We start from the raw sequence: 22,810 nt of genomic DNA, 5'->3' as shown, positions 1-22,810 counted from the left end.
GACCACGTGTAACAACACCTGCACATTATCGGTACATCTGAACATCACACCTGCGGGACAGGTACAGGATGGCAACAACAAATGCCCGAGTTACACCAGGAATGCACAATCCCTCCATCAGTGCTCAGACTGTCCGCAATAGGCTGAACTGATGGCTTGTAGGCCTGTTGTAAGGGAGGTCCTCACCAGACATCACCGGCAACAATGTCGCCTATGGGCACAAACCCACCGTCGCTGGACCAGACAGGACTGGCAAAAAGTGCTCTTCACTGATGAGTTGTGGTTTTGTCTCACCAGGGGTGATGTTCAGATTAGCATTTATCGTCGAAGGAATGAGCGTTACACCGAGGCCTGTACTCTGGAGCTGGATCGATTTGGAGGTGGAGGGTCCGTTGTGGTCTGGGGCGGTGTGTCACAGCATCATCGGACTGAGCTTGTTGTCATTGCAGGCAATCTCAACGCTGTGCGTTACAGGGAAGACATCCTCCTCCCTCATGCGGTACCCTTCCTGCAGGCTCATCCTGACATGGCCCTCCAGTATGACAATGCCACCAGCCATACTGCTCGTTTTTGTGCGCGATTTCCTGCAAGACAGGAATGTCAGTGTTCTGCCATGGCCAGCGAAGAGCCCGGATCTCAATCCCATTGAGCACATCTGGGAGCTGTTGGATCGGAGGGTGAGGGCTAGGGCCATTCCCCCCAGAAATGCCCGGGAACTTGCAGGTGCCTTGGTGAAAGAGAGGGGTAACATCTCACAGCAAGAACGGGCTTATCTGGTGCACCAGTCCATGAGGAGTAGATGCCCTGCAGTACTTAATGCAGCTGGTGGCCACACCAAATACTGACTTTTGATTTTGACCCCTACACTTTGTCCAGGGACACATTATTCAATTTCTGTTAGTCACATGTCTGTGGAACTTGTTAATTTTATGTCTCAGTTGTGGAATCTTATGTTCATACAAATATTTACACATGTTAAGTTTGCTGAAAATAACCTCAGTTGACAGTGAGAGGACGTGTCTTTTTCTGCTGAGTTAGAACATTGCTGCGAGGACGTGCTTCCATTAGTGAGGCCGGTACTGATGTTGGGCAATTAGTCCTGGCTTGCAGTCAGCGTTCCAATTCATTCCAAAGATGTTCGATGGGAGTTGAGGTCGGGGCTCTGTGCAGGCCAGTCAAGTTCTTCCACACCGATCTCGACAAACCATTTCTGTATGGACCTACCTTTGTGAATAGCTGCATTGTCATGCTGAAACAGGAAAGGGCCTTCCCCAAACTGTTGCCACAAAGTTGGAAGCACAGAATTGTCTATAATGTCATTGTATGCTGTTGCGTTAAGATTTCCCTTCACTGCAACTAAGGGGCCTAGTCCGAACCATGAAAAACAGCCCCAGACTATTATTTCTCCTCCACCAAACGTTACAGTTGGCACTATGCATTCGGGCAGGTAGCATTCTCCTGGCATCCGCCAAACCCAGATTAGTCTGTCGAACTACCACATGGTGAAGCGTGATTCATCATTCCAGAGAACGCGTTTCCACTGCTCGAAAGTCCAATGGCTGTGGGCTTTACACCACTCCAGCCGACACTTGGCATTGCGCATGGTGATCTTAGGGTTGTGTGCGGCTGCTCGGCCATGGAAACCCATTTCATGAAGCTTCCGACGACCGGTTCTTGTGCTGACATTGCTTCCAGAGGCAGGTTGGAACTCTAATGACTGCTCCAACCGAGGACAGACAGTTTTAACACGCTTTAGCACTCGGCGGTACCGTTCTGCGAGCTTGTGTAGCCTACCACTTCGCGGCTGAGATGTTGTTGCTCCTAGATGTTCCCACTTCACAATAACAGTACTTACAGATGACCGGGGCAGCTCTAGCAGGGCATCCTACGACAGTGCCTTCAGTAAGGCTATTCTACTGCCAATGTTTGTCTATGTAGATTGCATGGCTGTGTACTCGATTTTATACACCTGTCAGCAACGGGTGTGGCTGAAATAGCCGATTCAACTAATTTGAAGGGGTGTCCACATACTTTTGTGTATATATAGTATGTCTTGGGTTTTAGTTCTTTCAAAGTTTGAGACTGCTCAGTACTCAATGTCTTTATTTATTAGTTGTATAGTCAGTCAAAGCTATTTGAACAGTGGTTTTGGTGAACAGTGGGAGTATGTTTTTGGACAGTAAGAATTGGTGCAGTATCCTTGAATACAGCTGGAGGTATACAGTGTGCTTCATTATAACAATATATCCAGGATGCTAATAAATACATGAACACTGCTTACAACAGTCTTAAACCAATTGCAAAAAACTGATATTGAGATTATGAAAAGAAAAAAAACATTCCTCTGCAGTAAACGAGAGAAATCTCACTGTAGTATGAAAACAGTCAAACAGTTCAGATTCCTCAGCAGAGAGGTGGTGCAACAACGAACTATCATCTTAGTCCACTCTTCACCTCTCCTCCTTTTGAGTTGATTTGGCTTCTCTTCCAAACTGTTGGGATCTAGGGAGGAGAAAGAGGGTTTTTATAACAACACAAGTCATGGAAATGATCAGAATAATCTCAAGACGAAACGCTCCAACTGCTCTTAAACGCAAATAAAACTAAATGCATGCTATTCAACCGATCATTGCCCGCACCTGCCCGCCCATCCAGCATCACTACTCTGTACGGCTCTGACTTAGAATACGTGGATAACAACAAATACCTAGGTGTCTTGTTAGACTAAACTCTCCTTCCAGACCCACATTAAGCATCTCCAATCCAAAATTAAATCTAGAATCAGCTTCCTATTTCACAACAATGCATCCTTCACTCATGCTGCCAAACATACCCTCGTAAAACTGACCATCCTACCGATCCTCAACTTCGGCGATGTCATCTATAAAATAGCCTTCAACACTCTACTCAACAAACTGGATGCAGTCTATCACAGTGCCATCCGTTTTGTCACCACTACCCACCACTGCGACCTATACGCTCTCGTTGGCTGGCCCTCGCTTCATACTCGTCGCCAAACACACTGGCTACAGGTTATCTACAAGTCTCTGCTAGGTAAAGCCCCGCCTTATCTCAGCTCGCTGGTCACCATAGCAGCACCCACTCGTAGCACACGCTCCAGCAGGTATATCTCACTGGTCACCCCCAAAAGCCAATTCCTCCTTTGGTCGCCTTTCCTTCCAGTTCTCTGCTGCCAATGACTGGAACGAACTGCAAAAATCACTGAAGCTGGAGATTCCCATCGCCCTCACAAGCTTTAAGCACCAGCTGTCAGAGCAGCTCACAGATCACTGCACCTGTTCATATCCCATCTGTATACAGCCCATCTATCTACCTCATCCCCATACTGTATTTATTTATTTTGCTCCTTTTGCACCCCAGTATCTCTACTTGCACATCTACCATTCCAGTGTTTAATTACCATATTGTAATTACTTCACCACCATGGCCTATTTATTGCCTTAATTCCCTTATTTGCACTCACTGTATATAGACTTTTTGTTTTGTTTTTTCTACTGTATTATTGACTATGTTTTGTTCATTCCACTCTGTGTTGTTGTATGTGTCGAACTGCTATGCTTTATCTTGGCCAGGTCGCAGTTGCAAATGAGAACTTGTTCTCAACTAGCCTACCTGGTTAAATAAAGGTGAAATAAATAAAACTACATTTTAAAACTGAGCTTAAGCATGATCAAGATGTCAGACACATGCAGTACCCAGGGACTTTATACACGTTACACACTAGTATGCATCAGATGATACTCATTTCTATCCAAATATATCATGAAATTAACAATTCAATTACCTGTGGGGGGACAGTAGGCTCAAGATGTCGACCCAGGAACGAGAGCAGTCTCCTCCAGATTAGTCCACTACCCAGGAACATGAAGCCTGTCACCAGCCAGAACACCTTGGGGTCCTGGAGGAACAAACACGACACCATAGATAAAACTCTCTGTTCGATCTAGCGTTATATCTCTATGGACCACACACTGAGCCAGTCATCCTTCACCTCAGGTTCATCTGCCATTTAGCAATATAACATTGCTGCAGCTGGCTAGTTTACAATGAGCATGTGTTGCCAGGTTAACAAACTCAATGTTAAATTGTCTCACGTGTAATTTCTAAGATTAAAGCTTTATCATCAATGCATATCATTAACCTCCTCAAACGTGGATTCCAAGTTCATCCCGAAGGCGACGCCCATCAGGCCAAATAGGGAGAGAGAGAAGGTCCCCATGGTGAGCTGCAGGTTCAGACGCATCATCACGTTCCGGTGACTGGGTGGGCCAAGGCCCATGGGGACAGAGGGAAATGGGATGGTAACAAACTAGGCCTGACTAACAGAGAGCTGTTTAAGCCAATTAACAACAGGAGAAAAGAAAAATGCCATGTTAAGCAGTTGGAAAAATAGGCTAGTTCCCCTGATAGCATGAAATACAGAAAACGACATCAGGACAAATTAAGTCTACCAAAAGCCAGTTAAATCAGCAATACACTTAAACTGATTTTTTTTGTTGTTGTCTAGCTAGATAATTCTGCCAGCATATTTTGTATGGACGCAGCATGACTATTACACTATACCAGAGATGCATAACTGGCGCCCCCCCCTTAAATATTACTAACAGGTTAAACTCATTTTGGCCAAGGGATCTATGAAATAAGTTTAGTGTGTAATAGAATCAAATATAATATTATTAATCTATAATGTATGTTTTTAACCCTGGGCAATATGGGCCTGGGAGGCTCACAGGGATATTGATATACACAGTACTCCACCAACTATACATTTGCAACTCATTGAAGCTTTAAAACATTAACGTTTTGTCTCTTAAAGCTGCAACAACAAAATAATCTCTTCCCCGTGACAAAATGTGCAGAATTACAGGATATTAGCTTGAAAACTGCAAAATGTTCTCCCTGATGTCAAGAGACGGGCCTTTAAAATGTTCCTTCCCAGGTCCGAGACTTGGTTCGTCCGGTCACGCACTGCCAAAGTCATAGTAAAACTTTTTGTATGCTATTTGTTATCTCACTCGAGTTGTGTTCTGATTATGAGGGGGTCCCTGATGAATTTGCTACCGGGCCCAAAAGGTTTGAGAACCCCTGCCCTATTCCCTACATAGTGGACTACTTTTGAGGCCTATGGGCCCTGGTCAAACATACTGTACTATATAGGAAACAGGGATGCAGACAGGGTTTAGTCGTCAGTACCTGTCCAGGTTGATGAAGATAACACTCTCTGAGTCGTCTATCAGGCCCTTGAGCTCCCTGGTCGTGTTGCCCAGCTCCTCAGCCTGCATGAAGTAGTTCTCCAGGAGAAGCTCCATCTCCTCAGCATGATCAATGCCCAGACTGCTCTCCTCACTGCCTCCAGAGACACACACAACAACAAGAGAGACCAATAAAGCCTTCATCCAACAACTCTTAAGAAAAAATATATATATACTTTATTCATCCACACGAGAGAAATGTGTCTTCTGCTGTACCAACCCCTCAGACACACACACAGACTAGGTTTTAAAGGCTGGACCACGAGGCAGCCACAGTGCCGTGCCCAGTGAGCAGTTCAGGGGGTTTACATCAAGGGTGACCCTTGACGGATTGATGCCAGCAACCCTCCCGTTGTCAGCTCACTCCCACCATAATGAAAAACGTGTACAATGAACACAAATAATCTCATGAAGTACCATGTGCCTACAAAATCTGCATGTTGAAATTTCACTTACAACACACGTGGATCCGTCCACTTGGTGACACAAAGCTCCTCGATCATCTCCTCTTCGTCTAGGATCTTCAGCAGACTGTCCTTGAAGACCTTGATGTCTGTCTCCAGCTCTGACAGGCTGGGCAGAAAACAGTTAGGGTTGAACAATTATGGTAACTTTCCCCCAAATTCCCAGAAATCCCGGTTGGAAGTCTCCCGAATCAGGATGGAGAAAGGGAATGAGATTGACTACACAGCTAAACCAGCCACGCCTTCTCGTGCAGGATTTCTAGATCCATACAATAGCCATGGCCCAACTATAACCATAGGTGTTCATCTTTTCTACACCTACAATACATTTAAGTCATTTAGCTGATGCTCATATCCAGAGTGACTTACAGGAGCAATTAGGGTTAAGTGCCTTGCTCAAGGGCACATTGACAGATTTTTTACGTAGTCAGCTCGGATTCAAACCAGCAACCTTTCAGTTACTTGGCCAATGCCCGTAATAGAGGATCTGCCTTGATAAGATGAACCAAACGTTACATGCAAAAGCAGCAACGCTCCTTATCATGATGTGACTGGAATTTCTTTTCCACTCACTTCTTTCTGTTCTGAAGAAGTATATGCAGTTTGCTGCGATCTGCAGAGAGTAGTTTAGGATCCACAAGAGACTCTAGAATGTCCAGGATGACAGGGTGAACCTCATTCAGCCGAGCCTGAAGGGTGTTTACCTATACACAAAACAAACAGACACACATACATGCATAAACAAATACCAGGTGACACTTTATTTGGATAGTCCCAAGTAGATGGTTTGTAGATGTTCAATAACTGTCAACAACATATCAACTAACTATCCACTAACCCTTATCCTGAGGTACTGACCTGTTGCACCCTCTTCAACCACTGATCATTATTTGACCCTGCTGGTCATCTATGAACGTTTGAACATCTTGAAGAACAATCTGGCCTCAATGGCCACGTGCTCTTTTAATCTCCACCCGGCACAGCCAGAAGAGGACTGGCCACCCCTCAGAGGCTGGTTCCTCTCTGGGTTTCTTCCTAGGTTCCTGCCTTTCTAGGGAGTTTTTCCTAGCCACCGTGTTACTACATCTGCATTGCTTGCTGTTTGGGGTTTTAGGCTGGGTTTCTGTACAGCACTTTGTGACATTTATAAATAAATGTAATTGATTGATCCGTAACCCTGAACTCAACCCTTACCCTAACCCTAGCAAGCAGTTGCTTATCAACAGATAGTATGACCATGAGTAGATCATCAATATGTGACTATCCAAATAAATAAAGTGTGAACAATTGTTGTGATAAATGAATAGTAAATGAGTGATTGAGTAGCGTGTGTCTTACCCTGTGCTGCAGAATAGCTTCAAGGGCTCTGAACTCAAATGGCAGTGAATGAGTGGCAAGAGCTCCATGATCCCCATTCAACTGTGGAGCCAACTCCAGGACCAGCCATCTCTCCAATCCCAGACCTCGGAAATCCAACACCAACAGGCTATTGGGGGTCACTACTGCCTTCAAGGCCTGAAGACACAAGAACAGACTCTGTTCAGGTGCAAAAACGAGTCAAGTTCGGTCACCTGTTTTTACTAGTGTGCGATTTTATACTTGTTTTTTTAATCATAGGATTCTCTAAAAGTTAGAGGATAATTTGAGGCTAGCTGTCACGACAGGTGACAAACGCAGCAGTTTAGCTGACAGTACCTTCAGCATAACGCTGTAACACGAAACAAAAACATTTACATCATTTTACATTTTAGTCATTTAGCAGACGCTCTTATCCAGAGCGACTTACAGTAGTGAATGCATACATTTCATTTCATGCATTTAAAAAAAACATTTTTTATACCGGCCCCCCGTGGGAATCAAACCCACAACCCTGGCGTTGCACACACCATGCTGGCGTTGCAAACACCATGCTCTACCAACTGAGCCACAGGGAAGCAGTACGTAGCTACCTCCATGCGAATGATGATGTTGTTGTTCCTAGCGGTGATGCTGGTGAAGTGTTGGAACCTGAGGTCTCTGGCCTGCAGACTCAGCTCATGATACAGCTCCATCTTCTTCTTCTCTGAGATAGGAATCAGACCAGGGGTCAGAAGTCACACTCAAAACTTATAGGAAGGACAAATACCTTGTCAGTAACAAAGTACAATAAACAATTGCATTTCGATGTAGTCCTTGTGAGAACAGAAAACTTAAAAAAGCAAATAATGGGCAAGCTAATGAGGACAATAAATGTTCCAATACTTACCAAATGAGGTTACATTTCCATCTTTGTCAAATTTCATCTATGACATAAGAGCACAGTTGTAGCTACTGCCAGTATATTGCTGTAGAACTTGTAGGTACATTCCACACACTCCCTCAGGTGAACAATATAGGTAGTCACAATGAACTGACACATTGGTTCTCTCTGTTCTAGCATTTTGCAGAAGCAATCTTTTTATAGAATGTTGGCATTGTCAATGTTGATAAACATTTGATCATATCCCATATACCGCTGACAGACATAACATTTAGGAGAGACTAGAATAACAATTTCAAATTGGATATGATTGACACAACTAAAACTTGCCACTTACCACAACAAAAGCAGGAGCCACACTTGAGAGGGATGCCTCAGTTCCTCTATGGCGAATTAAATATGCTGCCAATTAAACAAAAATAATAATCCATTAGCCAACAACAACATGTGTGTTGCAGCTAGGTCTTCTTTTTCGGTGGGGTTTATCGGCGGTTGGCATCCAATGTTATGATGCATTACCGCCAACTACTGTACTGGAGTGGGGGCCAGAGACTGGGAGAAACTAAATCCTACTTGCCAGCCCCGTTGCTCTTAAAAAATAGAAAATATTTGAGACTATATCTAATGACGTTCTACTCAATATACTCTAAACTAACTTCCTGTTTCCCCTTCTCCCTCATATTAGATCTCAGCCTCTCTCTTTCCCTCTGATACTGCCCACACTGTAGCAATGCAAGCTCAACAGTCTCTGTTTCCTGGCAATAACCACACTTTCCTGTTGGATGCTTTCCTATCATATTTAAAGTCTTATTCAACTGGTTGTGTCCCACCCTTAATCTTGTAAAAATAGCCTCTCTTCTGTCCCTTCCTGACGTCCTCCCCAACTTTCCTCTGTATTTGGAATAAATGCCTGCCCATAGTATCTCTATTCCACTGCTCCTGCCATCTCTGCACCTTCACTGTCCATATCAGGCTTTTTGCCTCTGCCTGGCTCATTGAAACGACAACATCAACACTACTAAGTGCTGGTTTCACCAGTACATTTATGTAGTCTCCCCAACACCTCTAGATCAACTACTGGAGGCGGGAGTAGCTTTGTGCAGCTAGGTCTAGCCATAACAGTAAAAATGTTACATCACCTACCAGGCGGACATGATTGCAACAGTGTTGCTTTCCCCCTCGTCACCGGCTGATGCTTGGAGAGTTGGCATTTTATAGGTGATCTGGAACAACTCACTGTTCTGCAGGTCAAACAGCCGGTGAGGACCCCAAATTTAATGTCCAGAGATCTCCGAAGACCACCCATGGTGAACGACTTGAAACAAGCTTCCATTGCTTTGTTCACCACCACTGCATTTTAGCAAAGTGTCCTTAGTTCTTTAGCTACTTAGTTAGTCTAGCCAGTTGATCAGTTGCATTGCTGGTTATTCCACTTGTATCTGGAACTGAATCACTAACGTAGGGTAGGTAGCTGGTAAACTTATCAGCTGGCTACGTAGCACTGGACAAAGACAGTGGTTTGTTCTGAAAAATCATACAACCGTTTCAGTCCAAAGTCGGGTAAATTCTATTTTGTGAGCACGGTTGCTGGATCGAATCCCCGAGCTGACAAGGTAAAAATCAGTCGTTCTGCCCCTGAGCAAGGCAGTTAACCCACTGTTACCCGGGCGCCGAAGACGTGGATGTCGATTAAGGCAGCCCTCCACACCTCTCTGATTCAGAGGGGTTGGGATAAATGCAGATGACACATTTCAGTTGAATGCATTCAATTATACAACTAACTAGGTACCCCCTTTATTTAGCTAGTTAGCACGCAAACAATGCGCTAGCTAGCAAGGTAGCTAACTGCTAACGTTAGCGAACAAACTTTTATGCTGCTAGCAGCAGACTAACTCATGCCTCCCGAACGACCTTCTAAACGTGTCGCACAGTCGCAAAAATGTGCCATATGTGATTAAAATAGCAAATAACAATAGGCTTGCAGCTGGTATAGCTAAATCCAAGATACGTTATTCCTCCGTAACACAGGGACAGCTAGCTCTGAGCAACTACAACCAGCAGGCATCGGGGTGTTTTGGTGTTACAGTAACACGTGCTCGTGCATGACCCTGAACTCGAGAGGATGAATCAGTTTCAACCAATGACGTTGTTCAACGAAAGAAAACTTTACTTGAGACTTCCGTATATGTTCGGGAAGAAACAAAACACCCTCGATATTTTCCAATTTATCCACGAAATGTAATTTCCCTATGCTCAAAAGATACATTACATTGAGGGTTGTGTTTTCACCTTGTGGTTACCACTGTGGCACCCAATCGTCACCCTGTATTTCACCTGACGCGGAACGGGGAGGCGTTATCCGCGTCAACACCACCACCACCGAACCGTAGGCGTCTTCGCGTGCCGCCTGGATACAGTTCTGGCTTACAAGATGCCGAGCGGCGTGATGCGTCTGATTTGACAAATTGTATATTTTCTGATGATATCATTGACGCACTTTTGTGGTCCTATACTCCTAGCTTTAGCTGTCAATGTCCATCATTCGTTTTGGTCGTTTTTTATTTTTACATTTCATACCAGTATGTTCCCTTCGTGCTATTCAAAGCCGACGAGTTCGAAGGACCTATTCAAAAGGACTTATCTGACAAAAATATTACTAGGGGTGTTCGTCGTGTATATGTCACACACCTGCTGGGTGATTTATGGCTTTGTATACACCAAGCCTTGTGAGAGAGGTAAAGGAGACTGCATTTCTTCCTACCTTGCAGAAAGACCCCGTCTCCAGGTAAATAGTGGCCTTGATCTTACACATACTGCAGTGAAACCCTAGATTTAGGGTAGGTTTTTAATACAATTAATCATCTTTAGCTATTGTATTTGGTCAGATAATTCATGCATCACAATTTAATTAGTGACCATGGTGCACAAGAAGTGTCTTTCAGAGCCCATAAAGATAAATTGAATTGAATCATTGCGAAGTCTCATTTATTTTAACAGCTCAGCATTTTCTCCAGTTTGAGGCCTGACCACAGTGAACTCAACCTCATCATCAAGATAGATGACTTTGACATACATTCTAAATTTGAAAGGTAGGCCGAAGTCCCATTTAAATCTGCAGTCATGTGGCGTAAAAATAGCATGTCACTTTTAGTCCAGTATAAAGATAAGGTTATGGGCTGCATCCCAAATGGCACTGTATTCCCTATAGTCCCTGATCTAAAGTAGTGCACTATATAGACACTATGGTGTCATTTGGGACAGAAGCCTATATCTCTCACCTGTCACCATTGCTTTTCTTGATTTAAAGGGTGGTGAATGTATCCCTGCCGTTGGCAACACGTAACAACGGGACTCTGCACACATTGGTTTATGTACACAAGTTTGGAGTGTCTCCCTTGCAAGATAACCGGCAGGTCCATCATGTTGCCCAGCTCAGCACCTACATGATGTCCAGAGGAAATCTCAGCTCTGCTAAAGAGGTCCTCAAAGTAAGACAACTAAACAATTTCTCTGTTTCATTCTGGACTGGCAAAAGATCATCTTTAACTCCTCTGTTTGGTTGACCCATTTGATCATCTCTTTCATGGCTTCTCCTGGTCTTGCGTTTTCTCAGAAACATGCTGCCACTGCTCCTCGAGAAGTAGACAGACCCATCTCTCACTGGAGGTCCCGTCTAACCCTAAACATGATGTCAGAGGACTTCACCTTCAACAGAGGGGCCTTGCCAAGTGATGTCCGGCGCTACATGAGAGTGTAAGTCTCATATAAAAATGTTGTATTGTGTGAGTGTGTTTATTTTGGGAGTGGGTGTGTGCTATAAGGCCTAAAATACACTTATATAGCACAGCATCACTCACATTATGCAGAGCTAGCTACAGAGATGGTGAGAAATATTGATGTTCTGTATTTCAGATATTTTGTCTCGTGTTTTAGATTTCAGGATGAAAACAGGATGGTATATCTCCCACTTTTACACATTGATGAACTCAGCGTCAGGGTAAAGGACATGATGGTGAGATGTTACTCTTCTTGTAAATTATATTACAGTTATAAACACTAATTTCAAGAACATTAAAACATACCTCACAAAGAGGGCTTGGAGGATACTTGTTTTTACAACATGTGTTTGTAGGAGATTAACGGCTCCACAACCAAACTACCTCTTACAATATCCTACGAAGGCCTATCGCTGAGGCAATTCCGTCTCTGGATCCACATGCAGGATGTAATGTTTTCACTGAAACGTTTTGGTTAGTTTATTACTTTAGTCCTAAACTTTAGCCCTCCTTTTAAACTACAGAGATAACATACGTTTGTCAACTTCTTGTAAAATAACTTTTTTGCTTCATTTATTACAGGGTTCACTGAGGTGAATATAGATGAAATCAAAGGTGTTCTTGTGGACAACAACTTGTACCTGTTAGCATTGACTACCCTGGTGACTGCATTCCATGTAAGTGATTTTCTATTAGAATTCATTAATTCTATCACAAAGATCATTTCAAATCATGTCAGCCATCTACAGTTTTCTTTGTCTAATGTTTCAGTTCATATTTGAATTCCTGGCGTTTAAAAATGACATAAGCTTTTGGAGGAAGAAGAAAAACATGGTGGGCATGTCTCGCAAAACAGGTACGAGTGAGGGCGGAGTAAAATACATCTTTATAATAATGCATTTCATTTTCTTATTTATGCATCCAAGTTTTCATGCCAATTTCCTAACTGAGTTAGGGAAGATGAGGTGTCAGGCTTGAAATGCGTTCCAAATGGCACCCTATTCCCTCTATAGTGCATTACTTTTGACCATGGTAGTGCACTACATAGGGAATAGGATACCATTTGGGACAGATATGTGGTGTTTGTGCAGATTTGGGTATAATTACTACAGATAGTTATCCAAGGCAGGCCTCTGGATAATCCCACCATCTGCCCACAAACACTACCTCCAGCAGCACACGAATCTACTGATCTACTCCCATCTACCTCAGCACTAACCCAGCTCTATCTGTTTCTCTATGCTGTTCTGTTCCAGTGCTGTGGAGATGCTTTAGCACCATAGTGATTCTCCTGAAAATGCTGGAGGAACGAAGCAGCTTGCTAGGTCTTATTCCTGTTGGAATAGGAACCACAATTGAGGTATCTGCCATGAGTCAGCAGTTTGGAAAGGATTTAGAATATCAATACAAATAATCAATGCTTTTTGCCAAGCATAGCTGCGGATGGCAGAAGGTTCAGTGTTACCATACCAGATCTCATGAATTCCTTCTTCTCCCTCTCTACATACCTGTAGGTATGGAAGGTCAAAAAGGTTTCCAAAATACAGCTACAGTGGAGAACCTCTAGGTCCATAGTTCATGTAAGTATTAAAAAATGTGTGTATATATTGTTTATTCCTAGTGGTTTATTCATGTTGTGTGCATGGAGGGCCAATGAGTACATGTTGATTTTAATTAAGAATCTGTTATCGGAAAAAATGTATATTTTAGCGTTAAAAACCAACAGTAGTGTAAATTCAGGATTATTCCTTGAAACTGGTTGTCTTCAGGTTGGTAAATTTGATGAATCAGAGAGAAAGACTATACAACATGACACACAGGTAAGTGCTGAATTAGTGGTATGTTTGGTTCCTCTTAACACTAATACCATAAATCAAGCAGACAAGTATTTTCTAATGCAGTTCTCCATTTTCTAGGCAATGAAATGCCTGTCTTATTTAGTGTACCCTCTGTCTATTAGTGGAGCCATCTTCTCTCTGGTGTACCTGAGGTATAAAAAGTAAGACAAGTCTGGAGTTGAATTGTATTTAAAATATAAATAAATAGGTTTGATGAGGACATTGATCATCAACGTATCTAATATTCAGATTTTATTTTGACAGCTACTATTCATGGTTAATCAACAGCCTTGTCAGTGGTAAGTTTACACATACTCTATCAAGCCTCCTTGGGGGTTATGTTTTGAATTTAATATCAATTGATCACACAAATACAATATTTTATATAGATCTTTAACACTAGCCTGGTCAAGCAGACTGAACGCTGCACTCACTATTTGTTGTACTGTGAAGTGAAACAGAATGTGACTTACCGAGAGATCAGGCTGGTTTCACAAGGCTACTTCATCATGGCCAATATGTTTTTTTTTTATTAGCCACTACAGATGTAGGATCTTAATTTGATCACTTTTGTTGCATAGAATTTTCCTGCACTGCCAAATGCAGATAAGCTTTGTGATTTACTGAAAACCCACACTAACGTTATTGCACTTTACATATAGCCTACTTTTGGCCAGCTAATAGCTTAACCACCAGTCAAGCAACATGGACTAAATGTTCAAATCATGTTGCCGCAGAGTTATTTTGCTTTGACAAAAGGTCAAATTAAGATCCTACAACTTGTATTAGTGGGTAATATCAATAATTCCAACTGAAACTGGGCTTCCCCCTGCAGGGATTTATGCTTTTGGATTCCTCTCTATGGCTCCTCAGCTGTTCATTAACTTCAAGGTTTGTCCTACTTTGTCCTAATTTAAAGCATAATGGGCCCTGAGTAAAATGTTCTATTTTGGCACAAATCTTCACTTTCTTTTCTTGTTCTTCTTCAGTTGAAGTCCGTGGGCCATTTGCAATGGAACGTATTGATGTATAAAGTGAGTAGCAACAGTAACTGTTTTATAGTATAATTAATTGTTGTTGGAGCGATAAGCAGTTGCTTAACTAAAGTCCATCTAAAGTGTCATCAAGTTGTCTGTTCTTCTTCACGTTGACACTGTATATGCATCCCAAATGGCCCTCTATTCCATAGTGCATCCTATGGGCCCTGGTCAAAAGTAGTGCACTATGTAGGGAATAGGGTTTCATTGGGGGTGCATTCAGAGTTAGAATTAAGCACTCTTGTGCCTTCTCTTTAGGCAGTCAATACATTCGTCAACGATGCCTTCACCTGTGTCTTCAGCACACACCCATCCCACCAGCTGGGCTGCTTCAGGGATGAGATTCTGTTTCTCCTCTACCTTTACCAGAGGAGGTGGGTGGGACATAGTTCAGCTATCGTCAGTGACCCTGAAATACTCTAGACTACGTCCCAAATTGCACCCTATTCCCAAATGGCTCTGGTCAAAAGTAGTGCACTTTAGAGAATAGGGTACCATTGGGGATATAGCCCTATAGTCACTCGTTATTAGATGATTTAACTGTTCATCATTCTGAGCCCTCCTGTGATCTATTGACCTGGATGATCAGGGGTTTGGTTTCTGACAGTTAACCAAACATGTGATCTCATTCATTTACTTCTCTATCTGCCCCCCACCCCCTGTAGGCTTTACTCTACGAACAAGACCAGATGTCGTGAGTATGGATCATGCCACCACAACCACAGGAAACTCAAAGCCCAATGATGACTGAGGTCATCACCAGAAAACATGGTTGAATGAAGGAAACATACCTGCACATGGTGGGGTTGTAAACAGCATGGAGGCTCTCTGAGGGTGCATCAGGGTTTATTAGAAGCCTTTAGTAAAGTTCACAATTCGTAGAGAATACAGCTTATTTTTAGTCAACCCTGTGTTGTTCATCATTAACCACTGATATTTCCATGTGTTAGAAGTTTGACCAACCCGTATATAGCCAGTATGTAGCCTACAGAAGCATGAACCTTTTTTTTAGTGATGCATATTGATTACTGCATTGTTAGGTTTGAGGCTTGCAAGAAAGGCATTTCACTGTACTTGTGGACATGACATTAACACTTGAAAAAGGAGGCTGCCCCTCGCCCTGCCTGCACTGCTCCATGTTACCAGATATAACCAGGATGTAGCCTACTGAAGCATAAAGCTGCCCACTCTGCCTGCACTGCTCCATGTTACCAGATATAACCAGGATGTAGCCTACTGAAGCATAAAGCTGCCCACTCTGCCTGCACTGCTCCATATTGTCCACAAGAATGCAGTGTTGTCAGCTCCTTGCTGTACTGTTTTCTGCTTGTTCTTTCAGTCCTCTACTTCCTGTTTGAGAAAAGTACATGTATAGATGGGTGCTAAAGGGGGGGAATGAGAAACATGTACAAAAGATGGAGTAACGTGAAGTACAGTGAACTCCTGATAAATTCAATGGCTTTGGACAGTCATATGTGAGAGCTAACCGGAACATGCCCATAACCTGTATCTATCCAGGCTGTATTTGAAATGGGACGATTGAGCTACAATGCACTAATGAAGTTTTTTGCACTTATACAATGCGCACTTATCAGGAATCAACTGTACTTTTAAATAATGAAGATACTGTAAGGTCTTTAAAAATGAAGTAGGAAGTGTAGCCTGTTTTTGAATCACATCCTTCTACCAGGGTTTATGGAATGCCTTTCCTCTTTGATTAAATTATTACAATTAAATGATTTATGTGTTTCTCTGTTGCATTGTCATGACTAATGAAAAGCGTTAGCTGGCATACACACAAAGACAATTATTTAGTGTAGAGGTGCTGACCAACAGCGAAAACACTGTAAGCTCTAAAAACACAGAGTTGCACAGTCCATACTAATACAGTCCCAGTAATCTACTGGGTAAAACACTAATGCCATGAATGATTGAACCAGGTTTTGTAGACAAACAGTGCAATTAGTGCAACCAATGACAATAGTGAGGAGTATGTCATAATTATTAGGTCGATAAGAATGAATTGAGTAAAACTGTTAAGACAATAGTTTACAGCATATGGAATATATAATGCTCAAAAAAATAAAGGGAACACTTAAACAACACATCCTAGATCTGAATGAAATAAATAATCTTATTAAATACTTTTTTCTTTACAATGTTGAATGTGCTGACAACAAAATCACACAAAAATAATCAATGGAAATCCAATTTATCAACCCATGGATGTCTGGATTTGGAGTCACACTCAAAATTAAAGTGGAAAACCACACTACAGGCTGATCCAACTTTGATGTAATGTCCTTAAAACAAGTCAAAATGAGGCTCAGTAGTGTGTGTGGCCACCACGTGCCTGTATGACCTCCCTACAACGCCTGGGCATGCTCCTGATGAGGTGGCGGATGGTCTCCTGAGGGATCTCCTCCCAGAACTGGACTAAAGCATCCGCCAACTCATTTACATTTACATTTAAGTCATTTAGCAGACGCTCTTATCCAGAGCGACTTACAAGTTGGTGCATTTACCTTATAATATCCAGTGGAACAACCACTTTACAATAGTGCATCTAAATCTTTTAAGGGGGGGGTAGAAGGATTACTTTATCCTATCCCAGGTATTCCTTGAAGAGGTGGGGTTTCTGGTGTCTCCGGAAGGTGGTGATTGACTCCGCTGTCCTGGCGTCGTGAGGGAGCTTGTTCCACCATTGGGGTGCCAGAGCAGCGAACAGTTTTGACTGGGCTGAGCGGGAACTGTGCTTCCTCAGAGGTAGGGAGGCGAGCAGGCCAGAGGTGGATGAACGGAGTGCCCTTGTTTGGGTGTAGGGCCTGATCAGAGCCTGAAGGTACGGAGGTGCCGTTCCCCTCACAGCTCCGTAGGCAAGCACCATGGTCTTGTAGCGGATGCGGGCTTCGACTGGAAGCCAGTGGAGAGAGCGGAGGAGCGGGGTGACGTGAGAGAACTTGGGAAGGTTGAACACCAGACGGGCTGCGGCGTTCTGGATGAGTTGTAGGGGTTTAATGGCACAGGCAGGGAGCCCAGCCAACAGCGAGTTGCAATAATCCAGACGGGAGATGACAAGTGCCTGGATTAGGACCTGCGCCGCTTCCTGTGTGAGGCAGGGTCGTACTCTGCGAATGTTGTAGAGCATGAACCTACAGGATCGGGTCACCGCCTTGATGTTGGTGGAGAACGACAGGGTGTTGTCCAGGGTCACGCCGAGGCTCTTAGCACTCTGGGAGGAGGACACAAGGGAGTTGTCAACCGTGATGGTCATGGAACGGGCAGTCCTTCCCCGGGAGGAAGAGCAGCTCCGTCTTGCCGAGGTTCAGCTTGAGGTGGTGATCCGTCATCCACACTGATATGTCTGCCAGACATGCAGAGATGCGATTCGCCACCTGGTTGTCAGAAGGGGGAAAGGAGAAGATTAATTGTGTGTCATCTGCATAGCAATGATATGAGAGACCATGTGAGGATATGACAGAGCCAAGTGACTTGGTGTATAGCGAGAATAGGAGTGGGCCAAGAACAGAGCCCTGGGGGACACCAGTGGTGAGAGCGCGTGGTGCGGAGACAGATTCTCGCCACGCCACCTGGTAGGAGCGACCTGTCAGGTAGGACGCAATCCAAGCGTGGGCGGCGCCGGAGATGCCCAGCTCGGAGAGGGTGGAGAGGAGGATCTGATGGTTCACGGTATCAAAGGCAGCAGATAGGTCTAGAAGGATGAGAGCAGAGGAGAGAGAGTTAGCTTTAGCAGTGCGGAGAGCCTCCGTGACCCAGAGAAGAGCAGTCTCAGTTGAATGCCCAGTCTTGAAACCTGACTGATTAGGATCAAGAAGGTCATTCTGAGAGAGATAGCAAGAGAGCTGGCCAAGGACGGCGCGTTCAAGAGTTTTGGAGAGAAAGGAAAGAAGGGATACTGGTCTGTAGTTGTTGACATCGGAGGGATCGAGTGTAGGTTTTTTCAGAAGGGGTGCAACTCTCGCTCTCTTGAAGACGGAAGGGACGTAGCCAGCGGTCAAGGATGAGTTGATGAGCGAGGTGAGGTAGGGGAGAAGGTCTCCGGAAATGGTCTGGAGAAGAGAGGAGGGGATAGGGTCAAGTGGGCAGGTTGTTGGGCGGCCGGCCGTCACAAGACGCAAGATTTCATCTGGAGAGAGAGGGGAGAAAGAGGTCAAAGCACAGGGTAGGGCAGTGTGAGCAGGACCAGCAGTGTCGTTTGACTTAGCAAACGAGGATCGGATGTCGTCAACCTTCTTTTCAAAATGGTTGACGAAGTCATCCGCAGAGAGGGAGGGGGGGGAGGAGGATTAAGGAGGGAGGAGAAGGTAGCAAAGAGCTTCCTAGGGTTAGAGGCAGATGCTTGGAGTTTAGAGTGGTAGAAAGTGGCTTTAGCAGCAGAGACAGAAGAGGAAAATGTAGAGAGGAGGGAGTGAAAGGATGCCAGGTCCGCAGGGAGGCGAGTTTTCCTCCATTTCCGCTCGGCTGCCCGGAGCCCTGTTCTGTGAGTCGTCGAGCCACGGAGCAGGAGGGGAGGACCGAGCCGGCCTGGAGGATAGGGGACAGAGGAAATCAAAGGATGCAGAGAGGGAGGAGAGGAGGGTTGAGGAGGCAGAATCAGGAGATAGGTTGGAGAAGGTTTGAGCAGAGGGAAGAGATGATAGGATGGAAGAGGAGAGAGTAGCGGGAGAGAGAGAGCGAAGGTTGGGACGGCGCAATACCATCCGAGTAGGGGCAGAGTGAGAAGTGTTGGATGAGAGCGAGAGGGAAAAGGATACAAGGTAGTGGTCGGAGACTTGGAGGGGAGTTGCAATGAGATTAGTGGAAGAACAGCATCTAGTAAAGATGAGGTCAAGCGTATTGCCTGCCTTGTGAGTAGGGGGGGAAGGTGAGAGGGTGAGGTCGAAAGAGGAGAGGAGTGGAAAGAAGGAGGCAGAGAGGAATGAGTCGAAGGTAGACGTGGAGAGGTTAAAGTCACCCAGAACTGTGAGAGGTGAGCCATCCTCAGGAAAGGAACTTATCAAGGCGTCAAGCTCATTGATGAACTCTCCAAGGGAACCTGGAGGGCGATAAATGATAAGGATGTTAAGCTTGAAAGGGCTGGTAACTGTGACAGCATGGAATTCAAATGAGGAGATAGACAGATGGGTCAGGGGAGAAAGAGAGAATGTCCACTTGGGAGAGATGAGGATTCCAGTGCCACCACCCCGCTGGCTCGATGCTCTAGGGGTATGCGAGAACACGTAGTCAGACGAGGAGAGAGCAGTAGGAGTAGCAGTGTTATCTGTGGTAATCCATGTTTCCGTCAGCGCCAGGAAGTCTAGGGACTGGAGGGTAGCATAGGCTGAGATGAACTCAGCCTTGTTGGCCGCAGACCGGCAGTTCCAGAGGCTGCCGGAGACCTGGAACTCCACGTGGGTCGTGCGCGCTGGGACCACCAGGTTAGAGTGGCAGCGGCCACGCGGTGTGGAGCGTTTGTATGGCCTGTGCAGAGGAGAGAGAACAGGGATAGACAGACAAATAGTAGACAAGCTACAGAAGAGGCTACGCTAATGCAAAGGAGATTGGAATGACAAGTGGACTACACGTCTCGAATGTTCAGGAAGTTAAGCTTACGTTGCAAAAATCTTATTGACTAAAATGATACAGTACTGCTGGCTGGTGGAGTAGGCTAGCTAGCAGTGGCTGCGTTGTTGACTTTGAACGTGTAGCTGGCTAGGTAACCTCGGTAGTTTCAGTACTACACCTTGTCATGATACAAAGCAACTTTGTAGCTAGCTAGCTAACATAACACTAATCAAGACGTTCCTTGTAGTGTATTTAGTTTCAACAATGCTGCTCGTCGGTAATAGTTAGCTGGGTTAGGAAAAATGGCGTCGCAGGGGACGGAAATAGCTGGCTAGCTAACCTCGATGGCTGGCTAGCTAACAATTATCAAGCTATGACAAAGACAACTAAGTAGCTAGCTAGGTAACACTGCACTAGTCACAACTCCTGGACAGTCTGTGGTGCAACGTGGCGTTGGTGGATGGAGCGAGACATGATGTCCCAGATGTGCTCAATTGGATTCAGGTCTGGGGAACGGGCGGGCCAGTCCATAGCATCAATGCCTTCCTCTTGCAGGAACTGCTGACACACTCCAGCCACATGAGGTCTAGCATTGTCTTGCATTAGGAGGAACCCAGGGCCAACCGCACCAGCATATGGTCTCACAAGGGGTCTGAGGATCTCATCTCGGTACCTAATGGCAGTCAGGCTACCTCTGGCGAGCACATGAAGGGCTGTGCGGCCCACCAAAGAAATGCCACCCCACACCATGACTGACCTACCGCCACACCGGTCATGCTGGAGGATGTTACAGGCAGCAGAACGTTCTCCACGGTGTCTCCAGACTCTGTCACGTGCTCAGTGTGAACCTGCTTTCATCTGTGAAGAGCACAGGGGGCCAGTGGCGAATTTGCCAATCTTGGTGTTCTCTGGCAAATGCCAAACGTCCTGCACGGTGATGGGCTGTAAGCACAACCCCCACCTGTGGACGTCGGGCCCTCATACCACCCTCATGGAGTCTGTTTCTGACCGTTTGAGCAGACACATGCACATTTGTGGCCTGCTGGAGGTCATTTTGCAGGGCTCTGGCAGTGCTTCTCCTGCTCCTCCTTGCACAAAGGCGGAGGTAGCGGTCCTGCTGCTGGGTTGTTGCCCTCCTACGGCCTCCTCCACATCTCCTGATATACTGGCCTGTCTCCTGGTAGCGCCTCCATGCTCTGGACACTACGATGACAGACACAGCAAACCTTCTTGCCACAGCTCGCATTGATGTGCCATCCTGGATGAGCTGCACTACCTGAGCCACTTGTGTGGGTTGTAGACTCCGTCTCATGCTACCACTAGAGTGAAAGCACCGCCAGCATTCAAAAGTGACCAAAACATCAGCCAGGAAGCATAGGAACTGAGAAGTGGTCTGTGGTCTCCACCTGCAGAACCACTCCTTTATTGGGGGTGTCTTGCTTATTGCCTATAATTTCCACCTGTTGTCTATTCCACTTGCAGAACAGCATGTGAAATTTATTGTCAATCAGTGTTGCTTCTTAAGTGGACACTTGGAGTTACATTGTGTTGTTTAAGTGTTCCCTTTATTTTTTTGAGCAGTGTATTACGCTATTGTTATCATATGGAAACATAACTATTTATTGTACATAATATTAGCATCAACTCCGGGGAGGGGCCAGCTGAGTGTAAGACTGTGTCATCTGCATATAAATGGATGAGAGAGCTTCCTACTGCCTGAGCTATTTTGTTGATGTAAATTGAGGAGAGTGTGGGGCCTAGGATCGAGCCTTGGGATACTCCCTTGGTGACAGGCAGTGGCTGAGACAGCAGATTTTTAGACTTTATACACTGCACTCTTTGAGAGGGGTAGTTAGCAAACCAGCCCAAAGACCCCTCAGAGACACCAATACTCCTTAGCCGGCCCGCAAGAATGGAATGGTCTACCGTATCAAAAGCTTTGGTCAAGTCAATAAAAATAACAACTCAATATTGCTTAGAATCAAGGGCAATGGTGACATGATTCAGGACCTTTAAGGTTGCAGTGACATCCATAACCTGAGCGGAAATCAGATTGCATACCCGAGAGAATACTATAGACATCAAGAAAACCAGTCAATTGATTATTGACAAGTTTTTCCAAAACCTTTGATAAACAGGGCAAAATAGAAATAGGCCTATAACAGTTAGGATCAGCTTGATCTCCCCCTTTAAATAAAGGATGAACCGTAGCTGCCTTCCAAGCAATGGGAACCTCCAAAGGAAAGATAGGTTAAAAGGATTGAGATAGGCTAGGCGATGGTAGGGGCAGCAACCTTAAAGAAGAAAGGGTCTAAACCATCTGACCCAGAAGTTTTTTTGGGGACAAGTTTAAGGAGCTCCTTTAGCACCTTGGACTCAGTGACTGCCTGCAGGGAGAAACTTTGTTGCGGGGCAGGGGAAAAAGAGGGAGAAGCATCGGGGATAGTCGCATTAGAAGGGGTGTGAGATGAGAAAATGTTGGACGGGCAAGGAGGCATGGCTGAGTCAAATAAGAATCCTGACCTAATAAAGTGGGGATTAAAGAGCTTAGCCATGTGCTTCTTGTCAGTAACAACCACATCATTAGCATTAAGGGACATGGGCAGCTGTGAGGAGGA

The 22,810-nt window shown here is 44.9% G+C and overlaps 2 protein-coding genes across 5 annotated transcripts; one reads left to right on the top strand and one right to left on the bottom strand.

Moving 5' to 3' along the window:
• Positions 1-2,086: 2,086 nt before the first annotated feature.
• On the bottom strand, positions 2,087-10,073 carry LOC106595277 (magnesium transporter MRS2 homolog, mitochondrial). Of its 2 annotated transcripts, none has more exons than XM_045697797.1 (11): positions 9,120-10,073; positions 8,314-8,378; positions 7,983-8,019; positions 7,687-7,799; positions 7,076-7,252; positions 6,311-6,441; positions 5,730-5,846; positions 5,215-5,367; positions 4,163-4,280; positions 3,806-3,919; positions 2,087-2,502 (listed from the first exon to the last, which is right to left on the bottom strand). In XM_045697797.1, exons 1-11 carry the CDS (start codon positions 9,307-9,309, stop codon positions 2,434-2,436), a joined length of 1,284 nt encoding a protein of 427 aa, XP_045553753.1. In that variant the 5' UTR covers positions 9,310-10,073; the 3' UTR covers positions 2,087-2,433. The 2 variants fall into 2 exon arrangements, with proteins under 2 accessions (XP_045553753.1, XP_045553762.1); XM_045697806.1 differs by having other exon boundaries at positions 9,214-10,065.
• Positions 10,074-10,156: 83 nt separating this feature from the next.
• LOC106606059 (cleft lip and palate transmembrane protein 1-like protein) lies at positions 10,157-16,377 on the top strand. 3 transcript variants are annotated; one of them, XM_045697771.1, is made up of 17 exons: positions 10,157-10,761; positions 10,974-11,065; positions 11,284-11,464; positions 11,590-11,729; positions 11,910-11,988; positions 12,109-12,226; positions 12,335-12,429; positions 12,524-12,608; positions 13,009-13,112; positions 13,267-13,332; positions 13,522-13,572; positions 13,669-13,751; positions 13,855-13,889; positions 14,426-14,481; positions 14,580-14,624; positions 14,886-15,001; positions 15,293-16,377. In XM_045697771.1, the coding sequence occupies exons 1-17, from the start codon at positions 10,456-10,458 to the stop codon at positions 15,369-15,371; spliced, it is 1,731 nt and encodes a 576-aa protein (XP_045553727.1). In that variant the 5' UTR covers positions 10,157-10,455; the 3' UTR covers positions 15,372-16,377. The 3 variants fall into 3 exon arrangements, with proteins under 3 accessions (XP_045553727.1, XP_045553747.1, XP_045553736.1); XM_045697791.1 differs by lacking the exon at positions 10,974-11,065; XM_045697780.1 differs by lacking the exon at positions 14,886-15,001.
• The last annotated feature ends 6,433 nt before the right edge of the window (positions 16,378-22,810 follow it).

The sequence above is a fragment of the Salmo salar genome, chromosome ssa02, assembly GCF_905237065.1.
Source record: "Salmo salar chromosome ssa02, Ssal_v3.1, whole genome shotgun sequence".
NCBI classification, from domain to species: domain Eukaryota; kingdom Metazoa; phylum Chordata; class Actinopteri; order Salmoniformes; family Salmonidae; genus Salmo; species Salmo salar.
Note: the sequence above shows the minus strand (reverse complement) of the source record. Positions and strands in the feature narration are given on the sequence as shown.